The following is a 1,407-nucleotide window of genomic DNA, read 5'->3' on the forward strand; positions in this document are numbered from 1 at the left end:
CCGATTGCGATCGGCGAACGCACCACCGCGGTGAAGGCGTTTCTCTGATTAACCAAAAACGAGAGCGAGGTTGCAGCGGTGGCGGTACCCGTGGAGGTGGTGTTGATTCTGCAACGCGCTGGAGCGGCGCGTGAGAAGAGGACGTTAATACATGGAGAGTTGTAATAGGAGGCAGTTACAGTGGCGGTTGAAGAAGTTGAGCATGACTCCGATTGGAAACGTTGGTTGTAACGGCTTTTCGAACCGAAGCTGACTCGGAACCACGGTGAGCTAACCGGTGAGGATGAAACCTGCATCTTCTTAAACTTTCCGGTTTAATTTAATTTAATCTTCTGGTTCGATCGGTTTAATTAATAAGTTTTTGTTTTCTGTGTTTTGGTGTTAGGAAATGAAGGGAGATAAAGAAAATATTAAGTGTGGGATTAAGCTAAGGTTTCGTTGATTAATAGGAAGAAGAAGAAGAAGAGAAAGGGTTTTGTGTTTGGTTTGGGGATTTCGCTTTCGAAGCTAAGGAAGGAAGGAAGGAAGGAAGGTATAGAGTGAGCATGGAAGACACGTCACCTTTGAAATTTTTAAGATGAGAATGGAGAAGAGGAGGGAAAGACAAGTTTCTTTTCCATTCTTTAATTTGGGTTTTGTATGACTTGGAATTTGGCCTGAGTTGCTTGGAGCAATCAAAGGTGGCAAACGCCAAAAAAGGTCAGTGAACATCGACTTCCCGCAACTACCTTCTTCAATCGCCTCATTTTTTTAATTAAAAATCATTTTTTTAATTTTTCCAGTTCATACTAAGAAAATTTTATAATAATTATTTGTTAGGCCGTGTGGTGTATCAAGTTAAATTTAGAGTAATAGGGATAAAAATACTTGACAAGCCAGATAATATGCCAATAAATTATAATTAGGACATTTTAAATCTTTTTTTAATTACCTGTGATTTCTGTCAGAATCACTAGAAAGTTGTCACGACTTTCCAACTGTATCTAGCGAAAAATAAAAAGAAATTCCAACTAATTATGCAAAGACTAAAGTTAGTAAGTGGTAATAACTGTGGTTAATTTATTTTTAATGTGTATTTATATCATAACATATATTTATACGGGTGGTTGATTTGGGTGATTGATTTTGGTGGCTGAATTTTGGTGTACATGTAACATAACTCATTTGAAAATAATTTTAGACAACTTCAATCAACATAATGAACATATTTTTTTAAAAAAAAAAAGTGACAAATAAATTTTTAAAAGTTTATATTTTAGATAGATTAATTTTTAAAAAAATATTAATAAAATTTTTTAAAATAACAAATGTAGATAAGTTAGTTTAAATTAAAGTTTTCTATCTTAATTATAGGGATTAATTTAAAGATAGTATATTAAAAAAATATATTTTAAAAGATTTCATTGG

At 33.6% G+C, this 1,407-nt stretch overlaps 1 protein-coding gene and 1 long non-coding RNA gene across 2 annotated transcripts in view; one reads left to right on the forward strand and one right to left on the reverse strand.

The window, feature by feature from the left end:
* LOC107613298 (chaperone protein ClpD, chloroplastic) overlaps positions 1 to 386 on the reverse strand; it is a gene marked incomplete in the record, with an annotated part of 5,566 nt that extends 5,180 nt beyond the window's left edge. Inside the window, 1 exon segment of the mRNA XM_016315243.2 lies at positions 1 to 386. Within this exon segment, the coding sequence (XP_016170729.1) occupies positions 1 to 296 (296 nt within the window).
* On the forward strand, positions 136 to 471 carry LOC110266146. The gene is made up of 2 exons (XR_002353133.1): positions 136 to 277; positions 386 to 471. It is a non-coding gene; the product is annotated as an uncharacterized LOC110266146 (long non-coding RNA).

This window comes from Arachis ipaensis, chromosome B08 (genome assembly GCF_000816755.2).
Source record: "Arachis ipaensis cultivar K30076 chromosome B08, Araip1.1, whole genome shotgun sequence".
NCBI lineage: Eukaryota > Viridiplantae > Streptophyta > Magnoliopsida > Fabales > Fabaceae > Arachis > Arachis ipaensis.